At 35.4% G+C, this 15,000-nt stretch overlaps 1 protein-coding gene across 1 annotated transcript in view; it reads right to left on the bottom strand.

Moving 5' to 3' along the window:
* Positions 1 to 15,000, bottom strand: part of LOC137657340 (probable G-protein coupled receptor CG31760) — a 271,566-nt gene that overhangs the window by 444 nt on the left and 256,122 nt on the right. Inside the window, exons 10-13 of the mRNA XM_068391675.1 lie at positions 14,112 to 14,250; positions 5,831 to 5,936; positions 2,056 to 2,211; positions 1 to 1,373 (exon numbers count right to left, since the gene is read on the bottom strand). The exon at positions 1 to 1,373 is cut by the window's left edge and continues 444 nt beyond it. Coding sequence (XP_068247776.1) covers positions 300 to 1,373; positions 2,056 to 2,211; positions 5,831 to 5,936; positions 14,112 to 14,250 — 1,475 coding nt within the window. The 3' untranslated portion in view covers positions 1 to 299. The remainder of the gene's footprint in view (positions 1,374 to 2,055; positions 2,212 to 5,830; positions 5,937 to 14,111; positions 14,251 to 15,000) is intronic.

Raw genomic sequence — 15,000 nt, 5'->3', positions numbered from 1 at the left:
TTCGAATGAACCGACTTTCTTCAACAGAATCCACTCGTCTACAATCTCTCACCTATGAAAAAAAATATCAATACTGATTCCTCACAACTCCGGAATATCCATTGTCTTGCGACAACACATTGGCAACGAATGCTTTGTTTAAATCTCAAATATATAAGGTTTCTTTCCGTGATCATCTGTGCCTGTCCGAATGACATCCGCCTCAACCACTCTTTCCTTTGAAAGTTATTCCCCAAACTCGTCAAAACGCTCTCACTAAATTATCTCATTTCCGATGTATTTATTTCGTACAGGTTGCCTTATTTTACTGGATAGCAGACTACCTGTCTCACTCCCTGTCTCATACAGTCCACTTCCTCAGTCAGTGTAGCTCGGTCAGAGAGATTATTGAGGATAAAGGCTCTTGCACGATCGGGGTCACGCACCTCCCGAAATCTCCCCTGGGTCCTCCTGGGGGTCGAATGGGCAGATCGCACCGACCTGTCCTCGCCATTGGCCTCACTCTCCGCCCCGCACCTCGTGGCACTATCGTCTAGGTTCTCTAAACTACGACACACGCGTTCGGATATCTCTGCCGTGGTACCGTCACTCGAGACACTCTTGCGGAGCAGCAGCTCCGCACTGCGGAACCCGAAGGAGGAACGCACGTCCTTCTCACTTAAATTACTTTTGCAATCGGTGCCAGACTTTCTCCTGGCGTGGTGGCAGCAGTTCAAGTTCTCCCGGGACACGCTCTGGCACTGGCATGACAAGGTCTCGCTCGGGGCGTACTTGTCAGCGCAGTTTAGACTGATGTGCGAGGGTCTCCTGTCGTGAAACCCTTCGGCGGAAGAAGGAAGAATACTACGGGGGCCGTCATCGGGCGAACGGAGGAGAACCGGTCCCCTGCTTCCGGGGGATGATATGCGCGACCCTCCTGAAGGCCCTCCTGCTACAACCACTCCTCCGATGGTGGAGGAGCTCCTTAGACTGATGCTTCCATCAGCCGCGGCGGTTTCCTCCGAAGGGGACAGCACCGCGTTGACGGGCGAGGTCGCCACACCTAAATCATCCTGAAAAGTGGCGCACACGATCTTATCCGTCATGTTAGCCAGGTAGTTGTTGACGTAAGGCTTCATGACGATGCCGTCGCTATACTTCCTCTCCCTTCGACTGGGCTTTCTGTTTTGCTTATCCGAATTGTTGCTGACCTCAGCATTATTGTTCTTCTTCTCCGTTATCACCACAGTGGTGGCGGGAGGCGGAGCCGCCTTGGTGACCCCGTTGGCAGCCTCTTGCATGGCAACGATTTTAGCAAAGAGCACCTTGTTGCCAACGCGAAGGTTCCTGTCCTTCAGGATCTCCAGTTGCATGTACAGTCGACGGAATTCCTCCTGCGGAATAAAAGAGAGGCGTGAGAAAAATGCGACACCACCTCCAGAAGTCATAGCCTAAGGACAAGGCTGTTTCCACACAGGGGGCTATTTGGCAAGTGCCAGCAGGAGCTGTCTGAATCTGGATTTTAAATGAGTTGATTGTTATGAGATGGCGCTGAAAACGCTAGCTAAAACAATCCCATTCGAGTCAATGTATTATAAATTCCAGCTTTGATCCGCTTCTGCAGAAATCGACCCCTGCCTGGCCTTAGCCTCATGTCTAATTATCTTTATTATTTCAATGTTTCTTGAACATAGCTTAGGAAGGTACAGTCATCTGATAAAAAATACCTCTGCCAGGACGCAGCCTTGTGTTTTTAATTATCTCTATTATCTTAATCTTTCTTGAACATATCTTGGGAAGGCATAGTCATTTGATAAAAATACCCTATCATGATTAAGATAAATTATCTTGCCAAGACAATTTTAAGGAAATTAAGGTAAATAATCTTGCCAAAACAACTTTAAGGAAATTAAGGTGGGAAACACACAACCCTTCCTACTAAGAACCTGAAACTTTGCAAGTCCAACACGAACAAAGTCATGGCATCTTGAGATCATCTCTCTACCGGGATTGCCCTCAAGTCCCAGTGGCCACTTCGCTAACTCACACCTTTCTGTTTACCATCTGGCGTCTTACCTGAACGTCTCCCTCGACCTGTCCCGATGAAGACGTGGAAGTGATCATGTTGTGGCTGTTGGTGGCGTTGGGTCTCTGCAGGAACTTGGCAGCCATCGGTTTCGTCATGGAAATACTATCCTCTCCTTTCCCTTGTCCCTTAAATACCAGATAAACCTGAAATTGAACGAAAAACATCAAGAGTTATATTGATACATGCATGTGCGATTATTTTTGGTGAAAAAAAAAAAAAAACGATAATTTAAGTCTCATGTACGATAATCCAGTTGCACATTCGTACGATAATTATTTTACATGTACGATAATTTTTTGTGAAAAACGACAATTTTAAGGCTCATGTACGATAATTCAGTTGCACATTCGTACGATAAGTATTGTACATGTACGATAATTTTTGGTGAAAAACGACAATTTATAGGCTCATGTACGATAAATCAGTTGCACATTCGTACGATAATTATTGTACATGTACGATAACTTTGGGTGAAAAAACCATACTCTTAAGGCTGATGTACGATAATCCAGTTGCACATTCGTACGATAAGTATTGTACATGTACGATAATTTTTGGTGAAAAGCGACAATTTAGAGGTTCATGTACGATAAATCAGTTGCACATTCGTACGATAACTTTGGGTGAAAAAACTATAATTTTAAGGCTCATGTACGATAAATCAGTTGCAAATTCGTACGATAATTATTGTACATGTACGATAATTTTGGGTGAAAAAACGATAATTTTGCAACTCATGTACGATAATCCAGTGACAACAATCTGTCAACCCTGGCCGGGATTGAACCAACTTCAATCTTTATCTTCCATTGATAAATCAATCTCGGAATTCCATGGGGAAGGGGGGGGGGGGGGGGGGGGGGCTGGGCTACTAACTACTACCGAGAGCTTCCGTCCGAACAATCAGGTGAGGTAATTAGACGAGTGAGTCATTACCAAGGGATTCGAACCAGCAAGGCGACATTAAGCGGCATTATTGCGAGTAAATTGGCCGGCCATTGTAAATCTTTTCGAATGGATATTCATTTCCCGCGATGTAATCAAGGGATATGGCAGGGCAGCGAGGCTTAACGGGGAGATCAGCACTGGCGTTATTACGCAATAATTGCGTCATGAATAACGGCGGAAGAAGCTACTGGACAGCAGATATTAATTCTTTTTACGCTAATTAAATCCTGCGTTACCGCCCCGTTGAACAGGCGAGTCATTTTATAATTTATATTTGAGATCATTGTATAGTTTATATTTGAAATATCTGTTTTAATGTTGTTAATATTTTTAAAATATTTTATTCTAATTGTTCATTACTTCTTATATCGTTTATTTATTTCCTTAGTTCCTTCCTCACTGGGCTATTTTTCCCTGTTGGAGCCCTTGGACTTATAGCATCTTGCTTTTCCAACTAGAGTTGTAGCTTAGTAATAATAATAATAATAATAATAATAATAATAATAATAATAATAATAATAACTAAATAAGGGCTCTTGGGGAAACGAAACCATGTGTAGGGGTAAAACAGTGCGGTGGCCTATTGGAAACGTTCCTGCTGGTTATCTGACGGACTGGGGTTCGAGACCCGCTCAAGCTCGATAGTTTCTTGTAATATCTGAAACCTCACCATCCTTGTGCGGTAAGGATGAAGGGTTTTGGGGGAGCCTATAGTTTTACCTGCCGAGTCAACAACCATTGTCTGGCCCTCACTAGTCCTAGCTTGGGCGCTGATGCTATGTATATATGGTCAGTCTCTGGGGCATTGTCTTGTCATTATTATTATTATTATTAATTGCTAGGCTACAACCCTTGTTGGAAAAGCAGAATGCTATAAGCCCAGGGGCTCCAACAGGGAAAATAACCTATTGAGGAGAGGAAAGAGGGAAAAAATAAATATTTTAAGAATAACATTAAAATAAATATCTCCTTTATAAGCTATAAAAACTTTAACAAGACAAGAGGAAGAGAAATTAGATCGAATAGTGTGCCCGGGTGTACCCTCAAGCAAGAGAACTCCCTTGACCCTGCCATTAATGAGCGGCCTCTAAACCTTACGAATAGATACAGAAGTCATCTCAACAATACTGTAAGCATCATTGATCAGTGCTCCTAATTCCTCATCTGGTCTAAAGTTAAGCGTTCTATTTTTATTGATTTCTGATTAAATGCCTTTTCAACTTTTATCAACGACTCTATATTCCATGGAAGAAACTTATTTTCCGTTCCGTTTAAGGTTTTGGTGGCCGATGTAGTAACGTCCCTGACTGGTGAACGCCACACTGGGGTTCGAGTCCCGCTCAAATTCGTTAGTTCCTTTAGTCGCTGCAACCTCACCATCCTTGGGGCAGCCTATAGGTCTATCTGCTGAGTCATCATTAGCCATTGTCTGTCCCTACTTGGTCCTATCTTGGGTGGAGAAGGGGCTTGGTTGCTGATCATATGAATATATGGTCAGTCTCTAGGGCATTGTCTTGCTTGATAGGGTAATGCCACTGTCCCTTACCTCTGCCATTCATGAGCGGCCTTTGAACCTTTAAACTAGATTACGTCTCCTGAAGTTTTACTGATAATGCAATTACATTGATTCTGTAAAATGTCTATTGGAAATTTATGTAGCTAGACTATTAATCTTGAAAATTTATTAAATCTTCGCAGCGTTTAACCAACTCCACTAAAATATTTTAAAAACTATTCCATCTAATTTCTCTTCCTCTTGTTTTGTTAAAGTTTTTATATCTTATATAGGAATATCTATTTTAATGTTATTAATGTTTTTAAAATATTTCATCTTTTCCTGTTTCCTTTCCTCACTGGGCTATTTTCCCCATTGGGGCCCCTGGGCTTATAGCATCCTGCTTTTCCAACTAAGGTTGTAACTTAGCAAGTAATAATAATAATAATAAAATTACGCTTAATTTAGAAAGCTAATAAAAAGTTGTAACGTCAAAAACAATTTGACAAAACTATGAACTTTATCGACGACGAAAAACTAGAACCTATATATATATTTCTGTACTTGCATATCTTTCAACACTTGAATTTGTAACGGACTTTATATAAATCCAATGAATAGGGGGTGACACATCATCCTAAAACTGTTGATGAAATATATCAACAAATTTCAAAAGATGAGATTGAAAAATGTGAAAAAATATTAAAGAAAAAAAAACAGGGTTTGCATACAAATATTTCCCGGTGCTGGGATATTTGCGTATAAAAAATACCAGAAAATAATCGTAATAAGGAAAATAATTAACATCTACTAAAGCCATTGTTTCACTGAAGAGTCCGACGGCGTGGCAAACCTCATTGGTGGAAAGAAATAGGTTTGGCATAGAAATATTTTCCAGTTTTGGGATATTTACACATAAAAAAAAAAAAGAAAAAAAAAATTAGTAAGGAAATTAATAATCAGCTACTGAACAAATTGTTTTACTGAAGAGTCCGACGGCATGGCAAACCTCCCTGGATTAGAAGCCAGACTTAAAATTACCTCCCTTTTTTATCTAAAGAGTCCGACGGCATGGTAAATCTCCCAGGATTAGAAGCTAGACTTAAAAGTACCTCCCTTTTTTTAACTAAAGAGTCCGACGGCATGGTAAATCTCCCAGGATTAGAAGCTAGACTTAAAAGTACCTCCCTTTTTTTAAGGCATGGTAAATTTCCCAGGATTAGAAGCTAGACTTAAAAGTACCTCCCTTTTTTTAACTAAAGAGTCCGACGGCACGGCAACCCTCCCGGGATTAGAAGCTAGACTTGTAAGTAACTCACCTTACTCCCGAAGATGATAGCGATGAGAAGGGTAATGGTCAATTGGGTGTGGCAAAAGAAGATGATGAACAGCAGGTCCGGGTTCGCCGGCGATTGCAGGAACAGCCTAGAAAATATATAAAAATAATTGAATGAAACTATTACCAAAAGTATCACTATCTTGGAATGGTAATAAAGAAGGATGAGGTTAAAGGTGTCTGGTTTCAGTTCAAGTTCCATCAGAATAGATGCTCACCAGAACGTCAGCCTGGCAAGCCCAACTCCCCATTGAGGTGCCCTACCACAGCAGTGGCCTCCCCAGTAAACAGTTTAAACTTACGGTCCCGGGCGGGGATCGATCTGCCGCCATGCGAATGCTAGGCAAACACTGTACCAGCCAGGACAATGAGAGAGAACAATTAAAAATACCAGTAATCAGGGGAGAGATATTAAGATTGAAAACGTCAAAATGTTTTGATAAAGAATAGAGGAATTAACTAGTACGGGTGATAAACTCAGAAAATGACAAAACACAGAATTAATGAATATGTATGATGAAAAACTTTGAGTAAATGAGGTAAATATAAAACGGAAGTAACCAGATTTTAATTTTCATAACTTCTTATCTTGTATATTTATTTCGTTATTTCCTTTCCTCACTGGGCTATTTTCCCTGTTGGAGCCCTTGGGCTTGTAGCATTCTGCTTTTCCAGCTATGGTTGTATATTTTGATAAAGAATAGAGGAATTAACTAGTACGGGTGATAAACTCAGAAAATGACAAATCACAGAATTAATGAATATGTATAATGAAAAACTTTGAGTAAATGAAGTAAATAAAAACGGAAGTAACCAGATTTTAATTTTCATAACTTCTTATCTTGTATATTTATTTCGTTATTTCCTTTCCTCACTGGGCTATTTTCCCTGTTGGAGCCCTTGGGCTTGTAGCATTCTACTTTTCCAGCTATGGTTGTATATTTTGATAAAGAATAAAGGAATTAACTAGTACTGGTGATAAACTCAGAAAATGAAAAAACACTGAATTAATGAATATGTATAATGAAAAACTTCGAGTAAATGAAGTAAATAAAAACGGAAGTAACCAGATTTTAATTTTCATAACTTCTTATCTTGTATATTTATTTCGTTATTTCCTTTCCTCACTGGGCTATTTTCCTGTTGGAGTCCTTGGGCTTGTAGCATTCTGCTTTTCCAGCTATGGTTGTATATTTTGATAAAGAATAGAGGAATTAAATAGTACGGGTGATAAACTCGGAAAATGACAAAACACTGAATTAATGAATAGATATAATGAAAAACTTTGAGTAAATGAAGTAAATAAAAACGGAAGTAACCAGAAAATGTCAAAACACTGAATTAATGAATATGTATAATGAAAAACTTTGAGTAAATGAAGTAAATAAAAAAGGAAGTAACCAGAAAATGACAAAACACTGAATTAATGAATATGTATAATGAAAAACTTTTATGTAAATGAAGTAAATAAAAACGGAAGTAACCAGAAAATGTCAAAAAAAAAAAGGGAGAAATAAATGTCATTATTACCAGCCGTTTTAATTGCTTTAATGCATTTATAATGACGTCCAATAACAGTATTTCGACAGATGACAGACGGAGTCAGGCTATGATTACCAGTGACGCAAATCACGATTTACACTTTAATCAAATTCATCATGAAAATATAGAGGCAATTTAATTGACCCGCAATAGGATTTGTGTTACTTCCGGTTGCATGTTAACGATAATGGTTTTCATTTTTATTCTTTTTTCCGTGAGATTGCTGCTATAAATTTTATTGTAGTAAGATATATACTGTTAAAATTTTGCAGTAAAAAAAATGGTACTGTTGAAATTTTGCAGTAAAAAAAATGGTACTGTTGAAATTTTGCAGTAAAAAAAATGGTACTGTTGAAATTTTGCAGTAAAAAAAATGGTACTGTTGAAATTTTGTAGTAAAAAAAATGGTACTGTTGAAATTTTGCAGTAAAAAAAATGGTACTGTTGAAATTTTGCAGTAAAAAAAATGGTAAAAATCATGGAATAAATGTTGCCAGTCATTTATCGTTTTAAAAACGAATTTATTGATTTAATGGAGTGATATTACGGTCACCAACCCGTGAAAGGTATTAACAAAATAGGGTAAAATTACGGTCGCCTGTATTTTACTGAAATACGGCTGAGAACAGTATATTTTTGTGGTAATTTCCGATTAAAATTACAGTTTTTTTAACAGTGCAGCTTGGTATGGAATTCTGATGACTAATTATGACTGCTGAAAAAAAAAAAAAATATATATATATATATATATATATATATATATATATATATATATATATATATATATATACATATATATATATATACATATATATATATATATATATACATATATATATATATATATATATATATATATATATATATATATATATATATATATATATCTACGCTTATAAATCTTTTAGTGCAACTATTGAACAAAGGAACTGTCTATGAAAATCTCTCGGTAAATGAAACAAAAAACTACTTCAATATTTGTGATCACTTAATAAAATATTAATTCTAAGTCAGGTAATTTTATTCTTGTATTTTCACGAAGTTCATAACATTCATTAATATCTTTGGTATTTATCCTTTACGATTGTCATGTTAAATGTTACATTTTTGCATTGCTTCTGAAACGATAAAAAAATTGTCATAATTAACATTTTATTTTGCATTAAATTTTCCTTCATTTACCGCTACAAAATCATAATGAACACTATATTTCATATTTCTCACTAAAACCACAAATGACATAATAATGTGCAAATATAAAGTATTTAATCTATACATAGCAAGAGTAAAATGAGAGTTTTTTCCCTTTCTTTATTAAAACAATTATCTAGTCATTTTCTGTGAAATAATTTTACTTGAAACACTAAATTGTAGTTCAGATATCTTGCAAACTCCTAGTCTATTATTTTCTCTGTTTTAATAAGTCAATTTATCATTCTCTTTATCATCTATTTTAGCATCTAATTTTCCTTCCATCAGCATCCTCCGTTTTTTATTTACTTCCTCATTCACTCAAATTTATTCTTTATACCTATTCATTAACTCGGTGTTTTGTGATTTTCTCACAGTTTATCACCCCTACTGATTAATTCCTCTATTCTTTATCATCACATCCTGACATTTTCTATCTTCATATCTCTCCCCTAATTACTAGTATTTTTAATTATTCTCTCTCATTATCATCTCATCCTTCTCTATTATCATCACAGGATAGTTCATACATTTTATCAATGATTACCATAATCTATTTCCTTTTTTTTTTTTTTTTTTTTATAAATTTCCAATTATTTCTTTACATTTTGCAACCGCCATCAGTTACTTCCACCTTCATTATTACTTTCCACGGTAATTTGAAGCAACTAATTTACCCTTTCTCTTCCAGTAAAATCGCAATCTTAGAGACCACAAACTAGAAACCGAATTCAATTTTCCATTTCCTTTCTTCTGACGAACACGAAACCAAGGCAATTTCATTTTCAGTTGTGCAAAAGATCATATCTTATACTTTTTTTTTTATTCTAGAAGAAAATATCTTAACTCTTCAATGGGATTCGTATCTTAAGCTTTTCTAACAACAATATTCCTGTCCTCCATAACTTTCTTGTATCTATAGAGGCAGATGATTATTTTGAAGTCTCTCTCTCTCTCTCTCTCTCTCTCTCTCTCTCTCTCTCTCATTTCCTCATTTCAGACTCGTGATTATTTACTCGTGGTTTGAATAGGCAATGTTTCTTTCACTGCAATCCTCTCTATGTGGCTGTAAGATATAGTTTCTTTTACTTAACCAAAGATTACCTTCCGTTTGTAATCTCTCTCTCTCTCTCTCTCTCTCTCTCTCTCTCTCTCTCTCTCTCTCCCTCCCAGGACATTCTAACTCCTGGAGTCCTCCTCCATCTCGCGGAGTCATTAGGATTTAAAAGGACTTATTTTGGGCCGGTTTCTTAAATCGAGCTCCCTTATCTCTCTCACAGAACCAGAGTTCCTTCTCGAAAGGGGAATCACTTTATCCGTTTCACTCCCTACACAGATTCTAATTATCTCTATCACTTTAATGATCTCATCATTATCTCCGAACTCGACCTCTCCTCATTTACTTTTCTCTCTTTCGCGGGGGAAAAAAAAAGATGGCGTGACAGTGACAAAACTCAGTCTTCTCTATCAAGGAACAGAGAGATCTTTATCTTCCTTAATTTTTTTTTTTTTAGGACTTTTGGTCTTTTGTGAAGGATTGTGCTCCTGTTTCTCGCGGAATCCTACATCAGCGACTTAGCTGGTCAAGTTTGTCGTCATTAATTCAACCGAAATTGCAGTTTGTCTTGTCTTTTTTTTTTTTTGTCTTTCCTTTTAAGCTGATCTTAGATTGATTACAAAGATCCACATTCAATATCTTTGTTTCTTCTTCTTTTCGTATTGTTAAATGTCTTTTCCTTTAAGCTGATCTTAGATTGATTACGAAGCTTCACATTCAATATCTTGATTTCTTCTTATTTTCGTAATGTTACATGTCTTTCCCTTTTAGCTGATCTTAGATTGATTACGAAGCTCCACATTTAACATTTAATATCTTGGTTTCTTCTGATTTTCGTAATGTTACATGTCTTTTCCTTTAAGCTGATCTTAGATTGATTACGAAGCTTCACATTCAATATCTTGATTTCTTCTGATTTTCGTAATGTTACATGTCTTTTCCTTTAAGCTGATCTTAGATTGATTACGAAGCTTCACATTCAATATCTTGATTTCTTCTTATTTTTGTAATGTTAAATGTCTTTTCCTTTAAGCTGATCTTAGATTGATTACGAAGCTTCACATTCAATATCTTGATTTCTTCTTATTTTTGTAATGTTAAATGTCTTTTCCTTTAAGCTGATCTTAGATTGATTACGAAGCTCCACATTCAATATCTTTGTTTCTTTTTATATTCGTAATATTAAATGTCTTTTCTTTTAAGCTGATCTTAGATTGATTACGAAGCTCCACATTTAACATTCAATATCTTTGTTTCTTCTCATATTCGTTATGTTAAATGTCTTTTCCTTTAAGCTGATCTTAGATTGATTACGAAGCTTCACATTCAATATCTTGATTTCTTCTTATTTTTGTAATGTTAAATGTCTTTTCCTTTAAGCTGATCTTAGATTGATTACGAAGCTCCACATTCAATATCTTTGTTTCTTCTTATATTCGTAATATTAAATGTCTTTTCTTTTAAGCTGATCTTAGATTGATTACGAAGCTCCACATTCAATATCTTTGTTTCTTCTTATATTCGTAATGTTAAATGTCTTTTCTTTTAAGCTGATCTTAGATTGATTACGAAGCTCCACATTCAATATCTTGTTTCTTCTTATATTCGTAATATTAAATGTCTTTTCCTTTAAGCTGATCTTAGATTGATTACGAAGCTCTACATTTAACATTTAATATCCTGGTTTCTTCTTATTTTATGTAATGCTAAATGTCATTTCCTTTAAGCTGATCTTAGATTGATTACGAAGATCCACATTTAACATTTAATATCTTGGTTTCTTCTTATATTCGTAATGTTAAATGTCTTTTCCTTTAAGCTGATCTTAGATTGATTACGAAGATCCACATTTAATATCTTGGTTTCTCCTTATTTTCGTAATGTTAAATGTCTTTTCCTTTAAGCTGATCTTAGATTGATTACAAAGCTCCACATTTAACATTTAATATCTTGGTTTATTCTTATTTTCGTAATGTTAAATGTCTTTTCCTTTAAGCTGATTTTAAAATGATATTACGGTCACCAGTAAAAGATAATAAAGTAAGGTAAAATTACGGTCGCGTGTATTTGACTGAAATACGGTTACGAAAAGTATATTTTGACGGAGAATTTCTGTTTAAAATTATTGTTTTTTCTAAGAGTGTATAGGGGAGAAGAACTAGAGGCCGGCCAATGAAAAAGTTTTTGTAAAGCTTACTAAAAGAAGTAAATGAGAATGTAACAGCTGGATAAATTATACAGAGCTAGAAACAAGACCAGGTGGAGGCAATTGACAGCCCACGTCGAAGACATGGCACCTAGATATAGATGAATTCCTTGGCAAAGATATAAAGTATATATATGATCATTGGAATTATAATCTTATATTTGAGGAAAATGTTGAAATATCATCTTTACGTTTCATCGAGAATATTAGACAATGATATTTGAGCAACTGAAATTATTCATTGCTTCATTTTCCGATTGTAGTATATCGAATACACAATTCAAACTTGTAACAAAGAGGATATTAATTTTCTTTAAATCTTTCTATCGTGTCTTGGGTACACTGGAAAAGGAAAAGAAAAAAAGAAAAAGAAAAAATTCCAATCTGAAGTCATCCGTTAAAGTACACCGTATTTTTAGTAATACAGGCGACACTAATTCATACCCTACTTTGTTATTATCTTTTATGGGTTGGTGACCGTAATATCACTCCTGTGACGGGCCGAGAGAAGGTTGTGACTCAAAGACAATATGAAAGCAACTGAGTAAATTTGTTACAGAACACTCTCCGTTATATACAAAAGCTCAAAGCGACAAGAAATTTCATGTTAAAAAAAACAGACACTGTTACAGAGGAGAAAAGCAGACATGTTTATTCTGGTTCTTTTTAGTGCGAGGGAAGAGCGAAGATACAAGCATAACATATACACAAAATGAACTATGTACGATCGTGTGACACACGGTTGGTACACTCCTTAAGGTCAATATATCCGTTTTTAACACGGTAAATGCCTGGCAAAATTTATTCCTGGATTTTTTTTTTTTAGGGGGGGGGGTAAATATTTAACAGTGTAGGTAACAAAATCAAAGCTTACTCTAACATATAAACAAAAAACAGTCACATCTATCCATTAACCTTTGACCTAATGGGACCTCCTCCTGGTGTTAAATCCGTTCATCCCTTGATCTCTGAGCTTAGGTCTTCACATACCTCAACGGTAATAATATATCCTGGTCCGCTGATCTTGCCATTTACTTTTCCCTTCATTTTTATCTAATGCAACTCAAGTTATTCCTCTGCATCCCAAGCATTTTTCTGTTCTTGTTGATTTGCGAAGCAATTTAAGCACCAATAATTTTTCTGTTCTTTTACTGTTCTCGTTGATTTGTGAAGCAATTGAAGCACCAAACATTTTTCTGTTCTCGTTGATTTGTGAACCAATTTAAGCACCAAACATTTTTCTGTTCTTTTTCTGTTCTTGTTGATTTGTGAAGCAATTTAAGCACCAAACATTTTTCTGTTCTCGTTGATTTGTGAAGCAATTTAAGCACTAACACAGTTAAAAGTTTCCATTAAAAAACTGAAAATGTCTGGCAACATTTATTCCAGGATTTTTACCGGTTTAAAAACGGATATATTGATGTAAAGGAGAGATATTACGGTTACCAACCCGTAAACGATAATAACAAAATAAGGTAAAGTTACGGTCGCCTGTATTTTAATGAAATACGGTTGAGAACTAAGTTTTTACGGAGATTTTCCGATTAAAATTACGGTTCTTTTAACAGTGAAGCATTAGATACAACCTTCATGCAAAACCAATAAGGTATAACCCTCATGCAAAACAAATAACCCTCATGCAAAATCAATAAGGTACAACCCTTGGTCAAAATAAATAAGGTACAAACCTTATGCAAAACAAATAAGGTACAACCCTCAAGTAAAATAAATAAGGTACAACCCTCATGCAAAACAAATAAAGCACAACCTATGGTTAAAATAAATAATGTACAACCATCATGCAAAATAAATAAGGCACAACCTTTGGTCAAAATAAATAAGGTACAACCCTCATGCAAATGAAATAAGGTACAACCCTTATGCAAAATAAATAAGGCAAAACCTTGGTAAAAATAAATAAGGTACAACCCTCATGCAAATGAAATAAGGTACAACCCTTATGCAAAACAAATAAGGTACAACCTTTATGCAAAACAAATAAGGTACAACCCTTATGCAAAACAAATAAGGCACAACCCTCATGCAAAACCAATAAGGTACAATCCTCATGCAAAATAAATAAGGCACAACCCTTGGTCAAAATAAATAAGGTACAACCCTCATACAAAACAAATAAGGTACAACCCTAATGCAAATGAAATAAGGTACAACCCTCATGCAAAACAAATAAGGCAAAACCTTGCTCAAAACAAATAAGGTGCAACCCTCATGCAAAATGGACAAAGCGAAACCTTCGGATTAACTTACATGGAAACATTGAGGAAGAGCGAGAGCAAGAACTCGTTGTAGATGGCCATGGAGATGAACTTGGATTCGTTGAATTCGGAAGGGGCTTTCCGCACCATGATGCACAGTCTGATGCCCCACACCAGGAACATCATCTCCACTGGGGGAGACAAAAGGACGTTATGATCCCCACCGAGGAAAAAGGGAAATAAGTATTACCTCCGCCGTGGGAAATCAATATTCGGGTGACTCCGCTGAGGGCATGGACATATTTTGGCCAGTGAAAGTGTGTGAGTGTGTGTGTGTGTGTGTGTGTGTGTATCTATCTATCTATCTATCTATCTATCTATCTATCTATCTATAAACACACACACACACACACACACACACACACACATATATATATATATATATATATATATATATATATATATATATATATATATATATATATGCACACATACATACATACATATATATATATATATATATATATATATATATATATACATACAGTATATGTATATATATGTGTGTGTATGTATGTATATGCGTGTATGTATACATCTAATGATAAATCAATATCAAAATTTACGTGGCCTACAGCGGAAAATCATATATAGATAAGTAAATGAATAAACATACATACATACACACACACACACACACACACACACACATATATATATATATATATATATATATATATATATATATATATATATATATATATATATATATATATATATATGTCTATGTATACTGTATATGTACTCGTGAGTACGTATGTACACATCTAATAATAAATCAATAAATAACGTCCAACAATGGCCAGTATAAGCGTTATTTCTGTCGGGATAAAATAAATGATAGAATCTCCCACACGGAGGAAATACGTTGGTGTCTTCAT

The sequence above is a fragment of the Palaemon carinicauda genome, chromosome 18 (assembly GCF_036898095.1).
Source record: "Palaemon carinicauda isolate YSFRI2023 chromosome 18, ASM3689809v2, whole genome shotgun sequence".
NCBI classification, from domain to species: domain Eukaryota; kingdom Metazoa; phylum Arthropoda; class Malacostraca; order Decapoda; family Palaemonidae; genus Palaemon; species Palaemon carinicauda.
Note: the sequence above shows the minus strand (reverse complement) of the source record. Positions and strands in the feature narration are given on the sequence as shown.